Source organism: Panulirus ornatus, chromosome 28, assembly GCF_036320965.1.
Source record: "Panulirus ornatus isolate Po-2019 chromosome 28, ASM3632096v1, whole genome shotgun sequence".
In the NCBI taxonomy this organism is placed as follows: domain Eukaryota; kingdom Metazoa; phylum Arthropoda; class Malacostraca; order Decapoda; family Palinuridae; genus Panulirus; species Panulirus ornatus.
The window spans coordinates 18,188,063-18,210,234 of record NC_092251.1 but is presented as its reverse complement, the minus strand read 5'-3'; the positions used below and the strand labels follow the sequence as shown (position 1 = coordinate 18,210,234).

The 22,172-nt window shown below is 42.4% G+C and overlaps 1 protein-coding gene across 1 annotated transcript in view; it reads right to left on the bottom strand.

Moving 5' to 3' along the window:
* LOC139757733 (echinoderm microtubule-associated protein-like 6) overlaps window positions 1-22,172 on the bottom strand; it is a 76,755-nt gene that overhangs the window by 20,914 nt on the left and 33,669 nt on the right. Inside the window, exons 7-10 of the mRNA XM_071678484.1 lie at window positions 16,891-16,999; window positions 9,244-9,308; window positions 7,346-7,515; window positions 1,460-1,597 (exon numbers count right to left, since the gene is read on the bottom strand). Coding sequence (XP_071534585.1) covers window positions 1,460-1,597; window positions 7,346-7,515; window positions 9,244-9,308; window positions 16,891-16,999 — 482 coding nt within the window. The remainder of the gene's footprint in view (window positions 1-1,459; window positions 1,598-7,345; window positions 7,516-9,243; window positions 9,309-16,890; window positions 17,000-22,172) is intronic.

Sequence of the window (22,172 nt, the reverse complement as noted above, 5' to 3'; positions counted from 1 at the left end):
GTAAATGTGAATAAGAGTAAGGTTATTAGGTACAGTAGGTTTGAGGGACAAGTCAACTGAGAGGTAAGTTTAAATGGAGAAAAACTGGAGGAAGTGAAGTGTTTTAGATATCTTGGAGTGGATTTGGCAGCGGATGGAATCATGGAAGCAAAAGTGAGTCACAGGGTGGGGTGGGGGTGGGGGGTGGTGGTTGGGTGGGGGTGAGGGGCGGTTCTGGGAGCGTTGAAGAATGTGTGGAAGGCGAGAACATTATCTCGGAAAGCAAAAATGGGTATGTTTGAAGGAATAGTGGTTCCAATAATGTTATATGACTGCGAGGCGTGGGCTATAGATAGGGTTGTGCGGAAGAGGGTGGATGTGTTGGAAATGAGATGTTTGAGGACAATATGTGGTGTGAGGTGGTTTGATCGAATAAGTAATGAAAGGATAAGAGAGATGTGTGGTAATAAAAAGAGTGTAGTTGAGAGAGCAGAAGAGGGTGTTTTAAAATGGTTTGGTTACATAGATAGCATGAGTGAGGAAAGACTGACAAAGAGGATATATGTGTCAGAAGTGGTGGGAACGAGGAGAAGTGGTGGAAGGATGGAGTGAAAAAGATTTTGAGCGATCGGGGCCTGAACATGCAGTAAGGTGAAAGGCGTGCAAGGAATAGAGTGAACTGGAACGATGTGGTACACCGGGGTCGCCGTGCTGTCAATGGTTTGAGCCAGGGCATGTGAAGCGTCTGGGGTAAACCATGGAAAGTTTTGTGGGGCCTGGATGTGGAAAGGGAGCTGTGGTTTCGGTGAGGCTGAGTGTTAACGAATGTGGCCTTGGTTGTCTTTTCGTAGCGCTAAATAGCGCGCATGCTGGGGAAGAGGTGTTTTCATTTCAAGTGTGGCGGGTGGCGACGGGAATGAATAAAGGCAGTAAGTATGAATTATGTACATGTGTATATATGTATATGTCTGTGTATGTATATATATGTACAATGAGGAAGGTTTTAGATCATAATGATGAAGGTTTCAAACCATAATGATGAATGTTTCGGACCGTAATGAGGAAGGTTTCGGACCATGATGATAAAGGTTTTAGACCATAATGAAGAATGTTTCAAACCATAATGAGAAAGGTTTCAGACCATAATGATGAAGGTTTCAGACCATAATGATGAAGGTTTCAGACTATAATGAAGAAGGATTGACCATAATGATGGTTTTAGACCATAATGAGGAAGGTTTCAGACCATAATGATGAAGGTTTCAGACTATAATGAAGAAGGTTTGACCATAATGATGGTTTTAGACCATAATGAGGAAGGTTTCAGACCATAATGATGAAGGTTTCAGACTATAATGAAGAAGGATTGACCATAATGATGGTTTTAGACCATAATGATGAAGGTTTCAGACCATAATGATGAAGGTTTCAGACCACCATATGCCTATAAAAGTACTGCGAGAACATTGGGCTGACTCACTCTGCCTGCAGCACAACGAACATGCCCTGCATGAGGCCAACAGCCACATGTTGACCGTTGGGACTGAAGGCGGCTGCCCGGGCCGCGCGCTCTACCATCGCCGTTGCCAAAGGTCGCCTCTCCTCCAGATCCCATAATCTGCAAAGATTTATTGCTCCACTAGAAAAAAAAGATCACACATTTTATGAGTAATTACTTTGCCTAACACTTAATCTAGACAAGACATTTGGCCATTTGCAAATACATTCCTGTGTCACACTCGACATTGCCTAACACTGAGATACTGTTTACAGTTCACGTCACCTGCTCTCAGTGTTTGCATGGGTTCACAACGGAGTTTCTGCTCAGGAGTGAAGGTAAAATATAGTTCATGCGTCTTCTATTATCTCAACAGTAGGTGGTTAAATTGAAACCACTGAAAACAAAAGAAACTGCTGAAAGCATTATTGATAGGCTACGGGTGTGAGAGGGTAAGGCAAGACTTGTTATAGCACAGACCATTCATCTTCAGGAAAAGGACTTAGGTTATGACCAAGTAAAGAACTTTAGAAAACAAAATGGCCATAACAGAGTCAACATCAGATAACTACAACAATATCAAAGTGGTTAGAGTTATCAAGAAGCCCAAACGCTTTTCGGACAGTCCAAAAAGAGATTAGAGGAAGGAGCCTTGGGTTAGTTAAGAGGAGCAAGAATGGGTGGAGGAATGTTAGAGTCATCCAAGGTGGAGTTAGAGGAGAAACGGGAACCAAAGAGTTGCTTTGCTTACGGCAGAAACAGGTATAGCACCGTCAGAACGGAAAAGTGAGGGTAAGGTAGAGGAACAGAAGTTGTCGCAGATGTCCTTAAGTAAATACCAGAAAGACCTTTCAGTGGATGATGAGGAGAGGTTATCACACTTCCTTTGAATAAAGGAACGTTTTGCCTGACAGAAAACGTACTGACAATGATTGAAGGCAGTGATATAAACTAAATGGAAGTCAGAGAAAGGAGAGTTTTTCCAAGCCCAGTATGCCTGATCCCTTGCCTGAATGGCCTCAGAACATGAAAAGTTGAGCCATGGATCGGATGAAGAGGTCATCTTGGAGGAGGAGGAGGAGGAGGGGATACATGCTTGTATTCTTGCAAAACTAATATCTGCTATGCATCTGATGGAGAAGAAACATCACCACATAAGAGACACTAATTTACTCAAGGAAAGTCAGAAAAGAAGTTATGTAAATTATTCATGTCAGTATTTATGCTTAGAAGGGGCTGCTGGAGGGGGAGGTGCTGTGAAAGTAAATACATTTATGAGAGTGTGATCAGATGAACCAATTAGGGACGAGACTGTGTACTTTATGGACTTAAAGGTGAAAAACAGATTCAAAATACTAAGATACTGATCACAATGGTAAGGAATATGGGTGAGAAGGGGGGGGGGGGGGGATGATTTGCTCTAAATCATTGAGCAGGGAGAATGTGAGGGTTTCAATTCCTCCACCATCTGTATGGGAGGAATTAAACCATTCCCTATGGTGAACGTTGAAATTCCTAAGGTAAAGGATCTTGATTTGTGGGTGAGAGGATGCCACAGTCTCATGGCAGGAGTTTAGACAGTATATATATATATATATATATATATATATATATATATATATATATATATATATATATATATATATATATATATATTTATATATATATATACATATATATATATATATATATATATATATATATATATATATATATATATATATATATATATATATATATATATATATATAAACTTTGTAGAATTAAGAGAGCAATAGGCGAAACAGAGAAAAAGTGTGGTAGTTGGGAGACAGATCTTGAGCCACATAACATCAAGTTTGGGGACTCATGGTCCTTAAGGTGTGCAACAAGTGCGTCGATGTTGGAATAATTACAAACACCACCTCTGAACCGGAATTGTGAGTGGAGATCATAGGTGGGTATGAGAAGGGGACTAGTGAGAACATCTTTAGACAACTGTGACTCAGAAAGAAGTAAGGTATTGGAAGAGGTACTGGACAGATGGTGTTCAGCAGAGGAGTGGTTACTAGAGAGACCACGAATGTTGGTATAGTGAATAGAAAAAGAGGAAGGTCTAACAGAGAGGGAAAGGTCGAGGAAGGGGCTGGTACTACTACTGCCAGATCCCGCCCTCTCACTGCCAGTAGAGTCAGGCAGAAACTTGGAGATTCTTAGCACCCCATGATGCCGGGGACTAAGGGCTATAGGTTTACTGGACTCTCATAATAGTAAAATTTTTGAGTGGACAGGAGTTGGCAAGAGCATGTATTTGAAAAGAAATATAGTTTTAAATAAGTGTATAGTGTCTGTAAGATAGCAGGATTAACCTGATAATCTCATTTTGATGAGACGGAGAGTAAGACCAGCAATCCTAACATGAAGAGTGTACGATGGTTCTGGCCATCACCTCAATACTCCTCCGTCAGGAGGATGGTACCACCCTGGGAAGCTAGTCAACAGCCAGCTACCTAATGGGTTCCTCCAGGGTTAGGGGAAGGGATGCTGACTGAGTTAACTTTGGGAAGGACCAATACACTACCACCTGAGCCCTCCCTCTCACTGGTGGCAGAGTCACACAATAAAGTGTAGTCAGAGGAAGATGCCTGAAATTTGCAGGAGGTCGTGGGATGGGTTATTACTCTACTATCTGATCCCTCCCTCTCCCTGGCGGCGAAGTCACATACAGAGTCAATAGAGCTAAACACTTTGTCGTTTCTCTGTATATAAAAAAGAGGAGACAATGTCGGGGAAAATTGAGTGGTGAGATTAAGTGAGCTTGGAAAGGAGACTTGTGTGAAGAAATACCAGGAGAGATTGAGTGTAGAATGGCAAAAGGTGACAGCAAATGAAATAAGGGGAGTGGGTGAGGAATGTGATGTATTTAGGGAAGCTTATGCAAAAGATGCATATGGCATGCGAAAGGTGGGAGGTGGGCAGATTAGAAAGGGGAGTGACTGGTGGGTGAAGAAGTAAAGTTGCTACTGAATTGGACAAGAGAGGCGTTTGGGTGGTACTTACAAGGAAGGAGTACAAGTGATTGGGACATGTATAAGAGAAAGTAGCAGAAGGTCAAAAGGAGGGCGCAGGGGTTGACATAGGGGGCAAATGAGAGTTGGGGTGAGATGTTATCATTAAAAATTGGGAGATTAAGAATATGTTTTAGAATGAGGTAAATAATGTGTGAAACACAAGAAAACCGTTGGGAACATTGCTGAGGGAGACTAAAGGGGAAGTGATAACATGTAGTGATGGAATATATTTCCAAACATCTCTCTTAACCTTTCATTACTTACTCGGTCAACCACCTCACACAACATATTGTCCTCGGATATTTCATTTCCAAGGCATACACATACATCTTCCTCCGCACAACCCTCTGTATAGCCCATGCCTCGCAACCAGATAATATTGTTGGAACTACTGTTCCTTCAAACATACCCATTTTTGCCCTCCGTGATAATAATCTCTTTCCGCAGATTATTCATCGCTCACAGAACATTTGCCACCTCCCTCATTCTATGACTCACTTCCGCTTCCTCTAATGTTTCTCTATTCAAACTCGCATCCCAACTAACTTGTCCCTCAACCCTACTGAACCTAATAACCTTGCTCTTATTCACATCTACTCTTAACTTTCTCCTTTCACACACTCTTCCAAACTCGGTCACTAACTTCTGCAGTTTCTTACTCGAATCAGCCACCAGTGCTATATCATCAGCGAACAACAAATGACTCACTTCCCAGGACCTCTTATCCCCAGCAGATTACATACTTGCCCCTCTCTCCAAAAACTCTTGCATTTACCTCTCTAACCACCCCATCCAAATTAAACAACCATGGTGACATCACACACCCCTGCCATAGACCAGCCTTCACTGGGAACCAATCACTCTCCTCTCTTCCTACTCGTACACATGCCTTACATCCTTGATAAAAACTTCTCACTGCTTCTAGCAGCTTTCCATATACACCATATATTGTTAAGACCTTACACAAAGCATCGCTATCAACCCTATCATATGCCTTCTCCAGATCCATAAATGCCACTTACAAATCCATCTGTTTTCCAAATATTTCTCACAAACATACTTCAAAGCAAACACCTGATCCACACATCCTCTACCACTTCTGAAACCACACTGCTCTTCCCCAATCTGATGCTCTGTACATGCTTTCACCATCTCAATCAATACCTCCCATACAATTTTTCAAGTATACTCAACACACTTATGTCTCTGTAGCTTGAACACTCACCTTTATCCCCTTTGCCTATATACAGTGGCACTACACATGTATTCCGCCAATCCTCAGACACCTCACCATGATCCTATATATACACTGAATATCCTTACCAACCAATCAACAACACAGTCACCCCATTTTTTTTTTTTTATCAGGTTCAACTGCAATACCATCCAAACCAGCCGTCTTGCCGGATTTCATCTGCAAGGCTTTCACCACCTCTTCTCTCGTCAACAAACCACTCTCCTTCATACTCTCACTACACACACCATATCCACCAAAATGCCCTACATCTGCCACTCTATCATCAAACACATTCAACAATCCTTTAAAATACTCGCTCCATCTCCTAACTCCATCACTACCTATTATCTCTTCTCCCGTTGCCCCCGTCATCGATGTTCCCATCTGTTCTCTCGTCTTTTGCCATTATTTACCTCCTTCCAAAACATCTTTTTATTCTTCCTAAAGATTAATGATATTTTCTCATCCCAACTCTCATCTGCCCTCTTTTTCAACCCCTGCACCTTCCTGTTGTCTCCTGCTGCTTTCTCTTATACATCTCCCAGTCATTTGCACTCTTTCCTCGTAAGTACCGTCTAAATGCCTCTCTTTGCTCTTTCACTGACAACTTTACTTCTTCATCCCACCGCTTACTACCCTTTCGATCTGCCCCCTTCCACTTTTCTCGTGCCACATACATCTCTTGCCCAAGCCATCACCAGGGTCTCAGACCCCACCCTGCAACGCCTGAACTGATGGTCAACACACATCCTCATCCAGAAAGCAATAACATAGTATGAACTTCATGAACTCTGCATCTGTTCTCACTCCATCAAGAACAACCTCACCTGCCGGGGCAATGTTTATTCTGATGACGTTAATATTACTTCATAACTTACAAGCATAAATCAAACTTGCAAGCATCAATCCAACTCACAGAAACTGTAAAAAGCAGACACAAAGCACAAGGCTATGGTGGCGAAGCTGGAGGCACTACCATTTGTCCTGGCAATAACATGGACTGGGTCTTATGGCATTTCATTATTTGAAAACAATGCTGTAAATACCTTCTGTATCTACGGTAGATGTAGGAGGTAGTCTACCTCTCTATGTTCACAGTATAACCAAAGGTTTTACTTGTTACTTACCAAAGGTAAAGTCTGGCTAGTATGGTAAAGTATTAACCCAAAGGTAAAGTCTGGCTAGTATGGTAAAGTATTAACCCAAAGGTAAAGTCTGGCTAGTATGGTAAAGTACTGACCCAAAGGTAAAGTCTGGCTAGTATGGTAAAGATCTGACCCAAAGGTAAAGTTTAGCTAGTGTGGTAAAGTACTGACCCAAAGTAAAGTCTGGCTAGTATGGTAGAGTACTGACCCAAAGGTAAAGTCTGGCTAGTATGGTAAAGTATTGACCCAAAGGTAAAGTCTGGCTAGTATGGTAAAGTACTGACCCAAAGGTAAAGTTTAGCTAGCGTGGTAAAGTACTGACCCAAAGGTAAAGTCTGGCTAGTATGGTAGAGTACTGACCCAAAGGTAAAGTCTGGCTAGTATGGTAAAGTACTGACCCAAAGGTAAAGTCTGGCTAGTATGGTAAAGTACTGACCTGACGGTGCAGTCGTCAGAGGCTGTGATGGCTAGTGGTCTGGTGGGGTGGGTGGCAAGGCCCCATAACTCGCCCAGGCCATGCCCCTGAACCACACAGGCAACGCCAAGTCCACCATCATGCTCCACTCTCACCGTCCACACTTCATTCTTCTCTGTTCCAACTATTATCTGCCATCACAACAATAGGAATTATCAGTTATCTACAACACAACCCTTACCCTACAACACAACCCTTACCCTACAACATAACCCTTACCCTACAACACAACCCTTACCTTACAATACAACCCTTACCTTACAACACAACCCTTACCCTACAACAAAACCCTTACCCTACAACACAACCCTTACCTTACAACACAACCCTTACCCGACAACACAACCCTTACCCTACAGCACAACCCTTACCTGACAACACAACCCTTACCTTACAACTCAACCCTTACCCGACAACACAAACCTTACCCTACAACACAACCCTTACCTTACAACACAACCCTTACCCTACAGCACAACCCTTACCTTACAACACAACCCTTACCCAACAGCACAACCCTTACCTGACAACACAACCCTTACCTTACAACTCAACCCTTACCCTACGACACAAACCTTACCCTACAACACAACCCTTACCTTACAACACAACCCTTACCCTACAACACAACCCTTACCCTACAACACAACCTTTACCCTACAACACAACCCTTACACTACAACACAACCCTTACCCTACAGCATAATCCTTACCCTACAACACAACCCTTACCCTACAACACAACCCTTACCTTACAACACAACCCTTACCCTACAGCACAACCCTTACCTTACAACACAACCCTTACCCTACAGCACAACCCTTACCTTACAACACAACCCTTACCTTACAACACAACCCTTACCCTACAACACAAACCTTACCCTACAACACAACCCTTACCTTACAACACAACCCTTACCCTACAACACAACCCTTACCCTACAACACAACCTTTACCCTACAACACAACCCTTACACTACAACACAACCCTTACCCTACAGCATAATCCTTACCCTACAACACAACCCTTACCCTACAACACAACCCTTACCCTACAACACAACCCTTACCCTACAGCACAACCCTTACCTTACAACACAACCCTTACCCAACAGCACAACCCTTACCCTACAGCACAACCCTTACCTTACAACACAACCCTTACCCTACAACACAACCCTTACCCTACAACACAAACCTTACCCTACAACACAACCCTTACCTTACAACACAACCCTTACCCTACAACACAACCCTTACCCTACAACACAACCTTTACCCTACAACACAACCCTTACACTACAACACAACCCTTACCCTACAGCATAATCCTTACCCTACAGCACAACCCTTACCTTACAACACAACCCTTACCCTACAGCACAACCCTTACCTTACAACACAACCCTTACCCAACAGCACAACCCTTACCCTACAGCACAACCCTTACCTTACAACACAACCCTTACCTTACAACACAACCCTTACCCTACAACACAACCCTTACACTACAACACAACCCTTACCCTACAGCATAATCCTTACCCTACAACACAACCCTTACCCTACAACACAACCTTTACCCTACAACACAACCCTTACACTACAACACAACCCTTACCCTACAGCATAATCCTTACCCTACAACACAACCCTTACCCTACAACACAACCCTTACCCTACAACACAACCCTTACCCTACAGATTTTACTTAGTTCTCTTTCTTTTATCAAATACAAATCTTCTTTCATCAACATTATATAAACTCACTTTCATTAAGTTCAATGGCAAGATGTATATAACAATGTGGGATACAGTTATTACACCAGTTTCACAATGAATACACACTACTCACCTTTTCATTGAACACAGCCAATGAATGAATGGGTCCTGCTATTTCATACACCAAACTTGGAGCTTCTGCAGAAAAAAATCCAAATATTCTATAAGGAATGCAACCATAAATCTGCAAGAATCCCGTTAAAAAGGATCCCTGCTTTATGTAATAATAGTAATAATACTGATAATGATAATTATGATAAGGCGCAGGGGTTGAAAAAGAGGGCGAATGAGAGTTGGCGTGAGATAATATCATTAAACTTTAGGGAGAATAAATAGATGTTCTGGAAGGAGGTAAATAATGTGCGTAAGACAAAACATCAAATGGGAACATTGAGGAAGGGGGCAAAGGATGACGTGATAGCAGTTAGTGATGAAGTGAGGGGGAGATGGAGTGAGTATTTTGAAGGATTATCAAATGTGTTTGATGAGAGAGTGACAGATGTAGGGCGTTTTGTTCAAGTTGGCATAAGAAGTGCGAGTCGTGGAGAATGGTTTGGTGAAAAGAGAAGAGGTGGTGAAAGCCTTGCATAAGATGAAATGCTGCAAGGTGGCTGGAGAGGATGGTATTATGTGAGAATCATTAAGAAAACGGGATGACTGTGTTGTTGACTGGTTGGTAAGGGTATTCAATATATGTATGGACCATTGTGAAGTGCCTGAGGATTGGCGGAATGGATTACAGTGCCACTGTATATAAGCAAAGACGATAAAGGTGAGTGGTCAAACGACAGAGGTACAAGTGTTGAGTATACTTGGTAACTTGTATGGGAGGGTATTGATTGAGAGGGTGAAGGCATGTACAGAGCATCAGAATGGGGAATAGCAGTGTAGTTTTAAAAGTGGTAGAGGATGTGTGGATCAGGTGTTTGCTTTAAAGAATGTGTGAGAAATATTTGCAAAAACAGGTGGATTTGTATGTGGCATTTATGGATCTGGAGAAGGCACATGATAGGGTTGATAGAGGTGCTTTGGGGAAGGTCTTAAAACTATATGGTGTGGAAGGTAAGTTGCTAGAAACGGTGATAAGTTCTTAACAAGTGTGTAAGACATGTATACGAGTAGGAAGAGAGGAAAGTGAATGGTTCCCACTGAAGGCTGGTCTGCGGCAGGGGTGTGTCTCCATGGTTGTTTAATTTGTTCATGGAGAGAGAGAGAGAGAGAGAGAGAGAGAGAGAGAGAGAGAGAGAGAGAGAGAGAGAGAGAGAGAGAGAGAGAGAGAGAGAGAGAGAGAGAGAGAGAGAGAAGAGAGAAGAGAGAGTGTGTGTATGCAGTCTATGGGGCATGAGAGGGCCTAGGAAGTGAGTCAGTTGTTGTTTGTTGATGATACACCAATGGTGGCTGATTCCAGTGAGTATTGTTCAAGTTGGTGACCAAGTCTGGAAGAGTGTGAGAAAGGAGGAAGTTAACGTGAATGAAAGCAAGTTTATTATGTTTGCCACGGTTGAGCGACAAATTAGTTGGGATACAAGCTTGCATGAAGAAAACTTGGAGGAAGTGAAGTGTTTAGATATCTGGGTTGGACATGGCAGCGAAAGCGAGTCATAGGACGGGGGATGGGGTGAGGGTTCTGGGAGCATTGAAGAATGTTCGGAGAGAACATTATCTGGAGGGGCAAAAATGAGTATGTTTGAAGGAATAGTAGGAATATCATTTGGATGCGAAGCATCGCCTATAGGTGTCATGGGTTGTGCGGAGGACGGTGAATGTGTTGGAAATGAAATGTTTGAGGACAATATGTGGTGTGAGGTGGTTTGTTCGAGTAAGTAATGAAAGGGTAAGAGATGTGTGGTAATAAAAACTGTCATTGAAAGAGCAGGAGGGTATGCTTTGGACATATGGAGAGAATGAGTGAGGAGAGATTGACAAAGAAGATATTTATGTAAGAAATGGGGGAGACAAGGAGAACGGGGCGACCAAACTGGTGATGGAAGGATGAAGTGAAAAAGATTTTGAGCGATCGGTACCTGAACATACAAGGATAGAGTGAATTGGAACGATGTGGTATAACTGGATCGATGTGCTGTCAATGGACTGAACCAGGACATGTGAAACGTCTAGGGTAAACTATGGAGGGGTCTGTGGGGCCTGCATGTGGACGAGGAACTAAGGTTTCAATGCATTACACATGACAAGTTTAGAGTGGGTGTGAGAGGATGTGGCCTTTATTCATGTGTTCCTAGTGCTACCTCGTTAATGCAGGAAACTGTAATCAAGTACGAGAGAAAGAAAAAGAATAATAAACCTGGGTATTGGGAGGGTCAGTGATGGCTGTGTAGAGAACCAGCACTTCAGTTGTTGTCAAGTTTAAATCCTCTGACCCAGGTAGCTGTCTTTTCTTTCTACCACACCCAGACTTGGACTGCTGGTACTCTCTCCACAAACATACAATCCCTCTTTGTCACAAATAACACTTGACAACATTTAACTCATACAACTCATTCTTTGCAACACTAGATTCTCCTGCGGTGAGAGCTCTGTGCTGACCCTGCCTTTTGGCTCACTACCACAGGCAGGACTGGCCACAATGGACCGAATTCTCTGTGGGGATGAACAACGTCAAGTGGAAGTCACTGGTGGACCTCCAGGTGTTGATACCACCACTGCACATAAAATCAGTCCTTATGAAGCAATTTGTCACAGCTCTAAATAAGGAGTCTGCAGCCTTCATGTACATTTAAGACTTCTTCCCTACTCTGTCTGCGGCAAAGGTCAAAGCCGGTGTCTCCGTCGGACCACAGATACAGAAGATCCCGGAGTGCAAGGAATTCCCCAAGAAGCTCACTAGGAAGGAGGCAGCAGCTTGGCACAGCTTTGTCGCAGTGGTTCGGGATTTCCTGGTCAATTACAACGCCGAAAACTATGTGGACCTGGTTGAGACTATGGTGAAGAACTATGGCAAAATGGGCTGCAGGATGTTCCTCAAAGTCCATATCCTTGACGGTCATCTTAATACATTCAAGGAGGACATGGGGACGTCTTCGGAGAAGCAAGGGGAGCTCTTCCACCAGGATATACTGGACTTTGAACGCCGCTACCAAGCGACATGTAACGAGAACATGATGGCAGATTATATTTGGGGTCTGAATCGTGGAAATGATTTACAGTTCAGTCGTAAATCTTGAAAAACTACTTCTAAACATTTTGTGATCACTTTTGTTTAACATCAGTGTAAATATAGGTTAATTCTAATTCATATGTTGTCATTATGTTGTTTTCCTGATTTTATGTAAAAGAAAATGTGCAAATTTGCCCACTGTACAATTAGAAATAGGTAAATTTCAAAATATCAGTCCTGGTCACAAAAGCAAAACTTGAAGGGAGTAATAACCATTTTTCTCCACTTTTTACCCATAATCATTAAGAAATAACACTTACTATCCAGGAACAAAAATTGTGTTACAGCGAAATAAACGTAAATATAAGAATTACGCTTGGTCATACGTCCGCCAGTGCTAACAGTTTCGTGTGAATGCTAGTGAGTGTCAGACGATAGCCCGGCATTGTGTGTGCAACACTTTCTCTATTGCTTCTCGCTCTCAGTTACCATTGAGTAATCGCGCATTCAAGAGAATCTCACAAATTTTCGTGTTGGATTAAACCATTTGTATAATATACCCCAAAGAAAATGACGAGCAAGAGGAAAAATCCATCACATGTTGATAGATCTGGCAAGAATCCGAGGAAGACGCTCGATTTGGAATTGAAAATGAAGGTAATCACCCAATATCAAGGAGGAAAAAAGTTTTAATGTGATTGCACATGATCTACAGCACGTCGACCTCGGTGTACCACATCGTTCCAATTCACTTTATTCCTTGCAAGCCTCTCACCCTACTGTATATTCAGGCCCCGATCGCTCAAATCTTTTTCACTCCATCCTTCCACCTTCAATTTGGTTTCACGCTTCTCCTTGTTCCCTCCCCCTCTGACACATATATCCTCTTTGTCAATCTTTCCTCACTCATTCTCTCATATGTCCAAACCATTTCAACACACCCTCTTCTGCTCTCTCAACCCAACTCTTTTTTATTATCATAAATCTCTCTTACCCTTTCATTAGTTACTCGATCAAACCACCTCACACTACATATTGTCCTCAAACATCTCATTTCCAACACATCCACCCTCCTCCGTACAACCCATATACACATCAATATACATAAACACCTATACACACATATAAATATATATACATATCAACATATACACATACACAGACATACATATATACACATATACATATTCATACTTCCTGCCTTCAATCCATTCCAGCGCTAGCTCGCCCCATGCCTCGCAACCATATAATATCGTTAGAACTACTGTTCCTTCAAACATACCCATTTTTGCTCTCCGAGATAACGTTCTCTCCTTCCACACATTCTTCAACGCTCCCAGAATCTTCGCCTCCTACCCCTACTCTGTGACTCACTCTGTTTCCATGGTTCCATTTGCCGCGATATCTAAAACGCTTCACCCTCTTACAATTTTTCTCCATTCAAATTTACATCCCAATTGACTTGTCTCTCAACCCTACTGAACCCAATAACCTTGCTCTTTTTCACATATACTCTCAACTTTCTCCTTTCACACACATTTCTAAATTCGGTCACCAACTTCTAGTTTCTCACTCGAATCAGCCACTAGAGCTGTATCATCTGTGAACAACAACGGACTCACTTCCCAGGCCCTCTCATCCCCAACATCAAATTAGAGATAGATGAAGAAATATGGATTCTCATGGTAACAGCAAGTCATGGAGACACAAGTCTTTACAGTGTGTACAGGCCATGATCCCACACCAGCATGTCACGGTACACACTAGGATGAAAAAACTGTTACATCATCATCACTTGACCTTATCTTCACTCATACTAGCACAGATACATCATCATCACTAGACCTTATCTTCACTCATACTAGCACGGATACATCATCATCACTAGACCTTCTTATCTTCACTCATACTAGCACAGATACATCATCATCACTAGACCTTATCTTCACTCATACTAGCACGGATACATCATCATCACTAGACCTTCTTATCTTCACTCATACCAGCACAGATACATCATCATCACTAGACCTTATCTTCACTCATACTAGCACGGATACATCATCACTAGACCTTCTTATCTTCACTCATACTAGCACGGATACAGCATCACTAGACCTTATCTTCACTCATACTAGCACGGATACAGCATCATTACTAGACCTTATCTTCACTCATACTAGGACAGATAAATCATTTACAGGAAGTGAGCAAGCAATGCTCAAGATTGAATATGTGATAAAAGAGGACTTTATCAGGGTAGAAGTGAGACAGGAAATGTAGACGATACATGATTACGGAAACTACACCAAACTAACTTCCATGGTTATGTAGGCAGGTTGGAAGATTAAATCCAATAGCCAGGAACCAAGAAACTGCGTTAGTAGGGTCTGTGAAATCTACAATGACAGAGAAGAGGCATGGGTGCCTCAAGGTTTGACACAGAGTAGAGGCATGGGTACCTCAAGGTATGAATACAGAGTAGAGGCATAGGTACCTCAAGGTATAAATACAGAGTAGAGGCATGGGTACCTCAAGGTGTTAATGCAGAGTAGAGGCATGGGTACTTCAAGGTGTTAATGCAGAGTATAGGCATGGGTAATTCAAGGTTTTAATCAAGATGAAAGAATAAAAAAAATAAGAAAATGTTTGATAAAAGATCTAATAAAACAAAGGACATTCGAGATGTGAAGTGACAAAGATCTAGATGGCAGTCTGGCCAGATAGTAACTGCATAGTATAAGGAAGACAGGAATGAGTCTAACAGGCTAAGAAGAGAGGAACACAGACACTCTGCAAAGAACATTATGGTCGAGGCAGCTGAAAATCTAAAACTACTCCATAAATTCGTCAAAAATATCAGTTGTCAGTCAAAGTGCAGCTAATTAGGACAAGAGATTCCGAGGAAATGATTGTAGAAGTTGATAAGAGGATATTTGAGGAGGTGAATAGGAAGTTGATATGTGCTTCCACAGTGACAGACACTGGAGCTCCAACACCAGCGAGATGGCAGGAGGAGGAGGTTTTGGAAATCACTGAGGCATAGAGAGAAGATATCAACAGAAGACCTAAGAGACTTGACCCATATAAGGCTCATTATCGGGATGAAGTTCCACCATATGTGATGAAGATGTGTACAGATGTACTTAATGCACCACTTAAATTATTGTTCAAGACGTCACTACAGAGAGACAGAGTGCCAAGGGAATGGGAAAAGGCAAATATCATATCTATGTACATGAAAGGAGGCCAGGAACAGGTGCTGAGCTACAGACCAGTAACACAAATGGTGTGTAACGTTCTGGAAAAGATTATTAGGAAGGAAGTGGAAGATTTTCAGCAGAGGAGAAATTTCCTTATATGCGAGAGACAGCAGGTCTTAGGGGAAGAAGTTCTTGTGTAACTAACCTCCTAAGAGTTTTACAAGAGTGACCTCTATCCTGGACAAAAGGTGAGGCTAGGTGTACTGTCTGTATCTGGACTAACAGAAAGCATTGAACAATGTATCCCACCGGAGGCTGAGTAAGAAGCTGAATCACTTCATAGGAACAAGGGGAAAACTCCAACAACAGCAGATTAGCTCAGCTGGAGGGAACAAAGGACGCATGTCAGAGGAGCCTTTCCCAACTGGGTTGAGGTGACCAGTGGAGTGCCACAGGGTTTGGTTCTAGGACCATTACTTTTTTAGATCTATCATAACAACTTGGAAAACCACCTGAATATGTTTGCAAATGATGCAAAGGTCATGAGGGAAGTGAAAAGCGAGTAAGATTGCATCATCTTACAAGGGGACCTAAACAGGCTTCAAAGTTGGTCTGAAACATGGGTAGTGAAATTCAACCCAGCAAATGTAATGTGGATGGGACAAAGCAAAAGATGGCCTCGGTGTGGTTAATAGCAAGCAGGGTATATGATTTAGGATTCTGTTTGTGAGAACTTGGGAGTAGATATCTTCCTAACCCGTTACTAGATTCCCGTACTAGAAGAACAGTTAATGAGAAAAAACTGTCTGCTGAGAAATAACAGGAACAGCTTTCAGGTATATGATGGATAAGGTAATATCTATCAAGCATTATATCCTTTGTATGGCTGACAGTAAATTATGCTTCTCAGGTTTGTTCACCACACCTAAAGAGGCACAAAGAGCTCACAGAGAATGTCTAAAGGAGGACAAACTAAATTGGCACCAGAATTAAGAAAGCTGAGGCACAGGGAAAGGATGAAGGCTTTAAATTTTCCCATCTTGGAAGAAAGAAGTGTGAAGGGTGACTTGATCACAACGTTTAAGTTTTTAAAGACTGACAAAGTGGAGAGAGGACATTTCTTTGAGGGATGTAGGGAAAAAGCAACCAGACAACATAACAAAATCAAAATTTGATAAAGATATTTGTAAATAAGAATATAAAGAAATACACTTGAAGTATAAGAGTGGTCGATGAATGAAACATACTGACTGGGAACAAATTCAATGCAGACATTATACTTAAGTCTAAGGGGTTGTATTATAGTCAAGGACATTCAAGAGATGTTGGCTCGTGCGTATAAACCTCCGTGTACAAAACAAATAGTTAATTACATGTGTAATGGTAGTTAGGCATCCATTACCTGGCACGATGGCAACCTTGTTGAGCTGCTTGTCGAATAAGGTGATCGTACCATCACGACCTCCCGTCAGCAGACCGCCAGGATACATCTCAGTCACCAGGACCCCACCCTGGGCAGACACGACTCAGTCAGTGGTGTGTATGTGTGTGTGTGTGTGTGGTCTTGTGGCTTCATAACCTCTGGCTCATGAAGCAAGACTGAAATCTACCAGGTGTTCAATTAACACATAATTAAAGATGAGTTTTCTGTAACTTTGACCTTTTAACAACTATTGACAAGAAGAAGATCGATCCATCCAACTGAGATTTACTCTAGCAAGTAGCAGGTTCGAAAAAAAGACTGTAACTAAATATCAAATAAATATATATACCATAGAAAACCAAGATGGATGAGATGAAGATGCACGTAGAGATGTTGATATCTAACATTACTACTTCCTACACAACAATATCAGCAGTTAACTACTGTATAAAAAGATAAACAAAATACTAGAAGGTCACTTAAGTTGGCTTTAGTCTTTCGAATACTGAGGTCAACTGTGTGAATCTGAATTATCAAAAGTGGTAACCAGGACACAAAGAGATATGATGTGCACACAAAGCCATCTTTGGAACACGTAAACACTATCCTCCTTCGCTAAGACCTTCTACATAGCAAGCTGCAATGGACAGAGGCATGGAAGTGGATTGAAGAATGTGAAAAGGTATCTTTGTGAACATGTTTGACTCAAACGTATCATGAACAGTTCAGTGGGAATCAATACACTTTGAATTATTGGACTGAACACCTCACTGTTACAGGACAAAATGGTTCGAAATTATATGTATGTTGCTCATCACAGTCTTCTGATTTTGAGTAAATAAGATTTTGCTCTGCACAATCTGACAAAACCATGAAGGATCACAACTGCAGGCTACTGTGTGTCATGTCTAACAATAAAAGCAGCCAAATTGGAGTGGCCAACCTGCTGCATAAAAGAAAAAACTTAATACTTCTAGGGGAGACATCTGCATGTTAAAGTTACCACAGAGAAAAACTTCTAGTTACTGGTAATATTCTTCAAAAAAAGTAATGATACTACCTGGTTTCTGGGGGTTAAAACTAATGCTAAATATTCATACAAGGAGCAACAGACGTCAGCTAGGCATCTGACACTGCCTTCTCGACAAATCCTCATAAAACAATGATAAAAAAGTGGCCATCCAACCTCTAACCGACTGCTATGCCAGAGTCACTAACAATAGCTTCATCTCCAAAACACTATAACTCTACCATGAAGTCCCCAGGGAGCTGTTCTCTCTCCAACTCCCTCCAATCTCTTCCTACTCGACCTGCTATCATTACCTAAGACAAACCTCAACATGAAGATCCTTTCGTATGCAGACGACCTCACATGCACAACACCAGGACATCACACCAGCCACAACAAACATGCAGCACGACATGACACAACTGGAACAATAGCATCACCTTGAACATAATATCTGCTTCCCCACAGAAAACTTCAATCACTCTTTTATCCCCTCAACACCTTGAATGGACAATCACTCCATCCTAACAAAACACCAACCATTCCAGGCATCACATACACACATGACATTCAATCCTGACACAAATAACATCATCCCACCAGCGGATTACCGTCAGAACATCACCTGGCATCAGACGTGGCCAAGAAAAATAATCCCTCGATGCCCTACACATACAATCCATCCACGCTAAACAATGCATTACCTGCCTCGTCTTCTAGCCTCCTAGGAGCAAACATAACAAAGCTGCCGAGCAACCACACACACTCAACACCTTCACAATGAAGCAAAGATATTCTTTAACACAGTCTCATCTCAACAAGGCTTGGTATTCAGAAACATACAACAGCCCTAGACCTACTCCCTCTCTAACTAAACACTAACCCCCAGACAGAAATAAAATGCTTCACACTCTCGTAATCTCTACTCGCAGTTCCCCCAGCCACTCTTAGCAAACAGAACATACACAGGATACATTCTCGCTGATATCACTCAGTAAACAACCGACCTCCCAACTCAGTCTACACTCCATCCCACCAGACGATCACCCATCAGGGACCATATCCCCCCCACACAAACACGAGCAACGCTCCCCACTTACATACAATGGACATTAGCCATCACTACAACACTACAAACACCACCATTCCATCATACCACAACACCCATCACGCACACGATGAAACTAACATAAATACAGGTCACCAAACACTGGATTACGTCATTGCCTCGCACTTTCAGTAAACACACACACACAGACACACACACACACACACATAACATCATGACACTTGGTGAATTATGGTCCTGACCGGTGGATTTGGCCAACTTCCTGATCGCTGCACCAGACTCATAAGAACACAAGGGACTCCTAGGGAATGAGGGTGAGGTAATGTGTACATACATACATACATACATACGAATACATAGTTATTCATATTCTACTCACTGTGCGTGATTGCCGTTTCCTGCGTTAGCGAGGTAGCGCCAGGAAATATCCGAAGAACAAACCCATCCACTCATTTTCAGGTATATATACATAAACGCCCATACACATACATATACAGACACATACATATATACATATACATACAAATACGCCGACATATACATTATATTTATTTATTATACTTTGTCGCTGTCTCTCGCGTTAGCGAGGTAGCGCAAGGAAACAGATGAAAGAATGGCCCAACCCACCCACATACACATGTATATATATACACGTCCACACACGCACATATACATATACATTTCAACGTATACATATATATACATACACAGACATATACATATATACACATGTACATAATTCATACTTGCTGCCTTTATTAATTCCGTCGCCACCCCGCCACACATGAAATGACAATCCCCTCCCCCCGCACGCATGTGAGGTAGCGCTAAGAAAGGACAACAAAGGCCACATTCGTTCACACTCAGTCTCTAGCAGTCATATATAATGCAGCGAAACCACAGCTCCCTTTCCACATCCAGGCACCACAAAACTTTCCATGGTTTACCCCAGACGCTTCACATGTCCTGGTTCAATCCACTGACAGCACGTCGACCCCGGTATACCACATCGTTCCAATTCACTCTATTCCTTGCACGCCTCTCACCCTCCTGCATGTTCAGCCCCCGATTACTCAAAATCTTTTTCACTACATCCTTCCACCTCCAATTTGGTCTCCCACTTCTCGTTCCCTCCACCTTTGACACATATATCCTTTGTCAATCTTTCCTAACTCATTCTGTCCATGTTACCAAACCATTTCAATACACCCTCGTCTGCTCTTTAAACCACACTTTTTATTACCACACATCTCTCTTACCCTTTCATTACTTATTCGATCAAACCACCTCACACCACATATTGTGCTCAAGCATTTTATTTCCAACACATCCACCCTCCTCCGCACAACCCTATCTATTGCCCATGTCTCACAACCATATAACATTGTTGGAACCACTACTCCTTCAAACATACCCATTTTTGCTCTCCAAGATAACTTTTTCTCCTTCCACACATTCTTCATCGCTCCCAGAACTTTCGCCCCCTCCCCTACCCTCTGACTCACCTCCGCTTCCATGGTTCATTTGCGGCTAATGACAGTAAGAGAATAGATGTGAGTGGATGTGCTCTTCCTTTGTCTGTTCCTAGAGCTACCTCTCTAATAAGGGGAAAAGTGATCAAGTGCGAAAACAAAAAGGGCTTAGTTTTATTCACACGTGTTTATAGTCCCCATACCAGTGTGAGGGGATATATATACATAGTGGTAGGATGCGGGAGTATCAGTGAAGCCAGACACAGACTAGAAAGCTTTGGCGGGAACAGGATGAGGTGAACTGTGTTAGGAGGAAACCCCCCCCCCCCCAACCGCCCCCCCAAACACACACACACACACACACACACACACACACACAAACAGGCTACTTTCAGGTGACATCAGGATATTTTATATACATAAACCATCTGCTGCTACATGTCTGTATGGTGCTGTATGATACTGTCAGAAGTAAACTATAGATACTATGATCTTTCAGCTCCTGAGAGCTTTTCAGCTACAACACTTATGATTCATTAACTATCTGCAACTCCTTGTTACACCAGTAACCAGCAACACTCTCTTACCACTTGATCAAGCACTACTTTCGCTTTCAAACGATAAATGTACCATTTTTGGTCGACCTAGATGAACATGCTCTGTTCCTAGTTACCAGACGGGATGTATAACATGCGCGGCTCACCTGAAATGTTGGTGGAATTTCTGGTTTACCCACTGAATGTTCAGGTCTGAGTGAGTGATTGAGTAAATACCACTTGTGACACATTCATCCACTCAGCTGAGTCGGCAAGGGTGCACCACTTACATTTGTTGATTTACTAACCATACACCATGTGCAGCTGATCTATCACACATCCACTATGTGCAGCTGATCTATCACACATCCACTATGTGCAGCTGATCTATCACACATCCACTATGTGCAGCTGATCTATCACACATCCACTATGTGCAGCTGATCTATCACACATCACTATGTGCAGCTGATCTATCACACATCACTATGTGCAGCTGATCTATCACACATCCACTATGTGCAGCTGATCTACCACACATCCACTATGTGCAGCTGATCTATCACACATCCACTATGTGCAGCTGATCTATCACACATCCACTATGTGCAGCTGATCTATCACACATCCACTATGTGCAGCTGATCTATCACACATCTACTATGTGCAGCTGATCTACCACACATCCACTATGTGCAGCTGATCTATCACACATCCACTATGCGCAGCTGATCTATCACACATCCACTATGTGCAGCTGATCTATCACACATCCACTATGTGCAGCTGATCTATCACACATCCACTATGTGCAGCTGATCTATCACACATCCACTATGTGCAGCTGATCTATCACACATCCACTATGTGCAGCTGATCTACCACACATCCACTACCTACACTAATGTCAGACACATACCATGTACTGACGACTCACCACACGAATACCATACACAGCTGATACTAGTTAACTCATCACTCATGTTTCATTCACAAGTGACTCACTAAGTGGACATCCTCGACAGCTGAGTTTACTCACCAAGTGAACATCCTTGACACCTGAGGTTACTCACCAAGTGAGTATCCTTGACAGCTGAGGTTACTCACCAAGTGAGTATCCTTGACAGCTGAGGTTACTCACCAAGTGAGCATCCTTGACAACTGAGGCCACTCAC